Below are 2,329 nucleotides of genomic sequence, written 5' to 3'. Positions count from 1 at the left end.
CACCGACTTACTGTGCCAGTAAATACGGAGTGGTCGGATTCAGCCAATGTCTGGCAAATTTTCACTACTTGAGCAAAGTACGTGTCCTTACGTTATGCCCGGGCTTCACGTCCACGCCGTTACTTAATGTAACGCCCGATCAAATGCTGGACTTCGTCGACTTTAATGTCTCCAACCTGAAGCAATTGATGAAACAACCGTCTGACAATGTATCGCGCGCGCTGCTACATCTTTTGCGGAATGCTAAAAACGGCACGATCTGGGTGAGCACAGAAAATCATCCAGCGTACGCTGTGGAGATTCCTCATTTTTCCGAACTAGCTGTAGCTATGTAAGTTTTTCGTCGCGATACCATCGGGCGAATTGATGCGGTGTCTGACAGAAAGATTTAACGATCTTGAAAATGTATCATTTGTAAACGATCGAATCGCTTGCGTTTTTTTTATTTTCCTGTGCGTAAGATCTTGTTATCATTGCGTCAAAAAATAGAACTGTTGCAAAAAGTGTACTGCTTATCATTTCCTGTGTGTGACGTTAAATAACCAATGTAACTGCATATAGCCAAACCATGAATAATAAGAAGCGCAATTTAAATAGATAAGATTTATCTTATAAATAATAACTATAAAGAAACAGAGGGAGAGGGGGTGAGAGAGAGAGAGAGAGGGGGAGAGAGAGTGAGAAGGAGATATAATAAGTTTAATTGCTACAAATACTTATACTTACTTTATCTTCTTTCAATATTATGCATCTTTGTAATCCCTGTTTACCATCAGTTTTATTTGATGGAACTTAACAATCATTTCTGCATTCCATCCAGCCATGTTTATCAGGAGCTTATAAAAATTGACCGCATCTTTATCAATATTTCTTCCATCATCTGTATCAATACATGTCCTATTCAAGTATTCGCTATCCTGAACAAAGCTCTAGGTATCTCGAACACAAGACGTGTTAAAAGTAATCTCGTTAAGAATTATGTTATTGATAATGCTTTTGTAAGTTTTTCGACCCTTTCGAAATTACTATTTTCTTTCCGCAAAGTTTGCTCTAAACCAAAAATTTCCTAAGCATGGGTCTCAAACAAATTTTTTAATATAATACTTCATCATTTTGCATAGTTTTACAATCTTAAGCCAGGTATATACTTGTTGCATATCCTCGTGACGTATCAACATATAGTGATATGGATGGAATGCGTTGCAAAATCGTGTATCTATAATTAATAAATTTATGAAATTATATTCAATAAACAAATAAAAAGTAATAGCAGTAAGGTAATATAAATAAACACAGTGTATCCTTTCTCCTAATTTATTTATATCTATTAAAATTGGATGAATCGTGGAGGTTTATAATTTTAAGAAACGGTTTACACAATTTGGGAAATCATGTTTTATGTACGTTTATGGCAGATTTTTATCTCCACGGACTAACAAATAATTGGTTTCTGATGAGGGTTCGAGTTTTACCGCATGACTGCTCTTTTAACATCATGCCCTCGTTGTCCGATATATCTTGATTAGAGTCGTGGAGATTTTGCACGATCGGTAAATATACAAATTACTGGTACTACCTTTGATATCTCTGACTTACACACAACAAATAATGAGCATCGATTACAACCTTTTGTTTCGTACACAGTGATACATATGTGGAAGTTAGAGATAATATTGCTCAGAGGTATTAGTGGTGCTGAAAGTATCTGATTATTTAACGTATGATCTTACCAATAATTGTTTAAACTGATATTTGTAAAAAATATTTTGATAGATGTATATTGCAGGCATATATTCCTGTGCTAGTCTCCACTGATAATATAATAAGTCAATAATGCAAGTCAGTATATCATATTGGAACGTGAATATCCTACAGAACGTATTTGTAAAACAAATCTGTTTCATGACTATTTTTTAACAAAGGCAGAGATTTGATTTATATTTATATTTATTTGACCGATTTGATTAAATCGCGTTGGTGACCAAACCTAAATGATCTCTAGCCGGTGATCCTAGATCACTTCCTGTATGCCCTTCCGTGAAGCTGTAAGAAACTTAACATTCATGATCAATTCCTAATAATTTATGATACATAATATCAAATTATATAATTTTAAAACTTAACGAATGCAACTAACAATACGCATCGCATACTTAACGATTTGCAAATCGTTCATAATGTATATAACCAATCGATTAAACAGAAATACCATGTAACATTATATCAATGTTATATCTTACTCGACAATGTAATCGTTATGCACAGCATATATTACATTATATTTATGTTATTGAGCTGGAAATTATAACGTTGATGTAATGTTACTGTT

The 2,329-nt window shown here is 33.9% G+C and overlaps 1 protein-coding gene across 1 annotated transcript; it reads left to right on the top strand.

The window, feature by feature from the left end:
• Positions 1-11: 11 nt before the first annotated feature.
• On the top strand, positions 12-331 carry LOC106751308 (alcohol dehydrogenase-like; the record flags this gene model as incomplete). The annotated part of the gene is made up of 1 exon (XM_014632194.1): positions 12-331. A coding segment is annotated over one exon (320 nt), but the record flags the coding sequence as incomplete, so codon positions are not given.
• Positions 332-2,329: the final 1,998 nt, after the last annotated feature.

Source organism: Dinoponera quadriceps, unplaced genomic scaffold (genome assembly GCF_001313825.1).
Source record: "Dinoponera quadriceps isolate SergipeBrazil2010 unplaced genomic scaffold, ASM131382v1 scaffold10915, whole genome shotgun sequence".
Lineage (NCBI taxonomy): Eukaryota > Metazoa > Arthropoda > Insecta > Hymenoptera > Formicidae > Dinoponera > Dinoponera quadriceps.
Note: the sequence above shows the minus strand (reverse complement) of the source record. Positions and strands in the feature narration are given on the sequence as shown.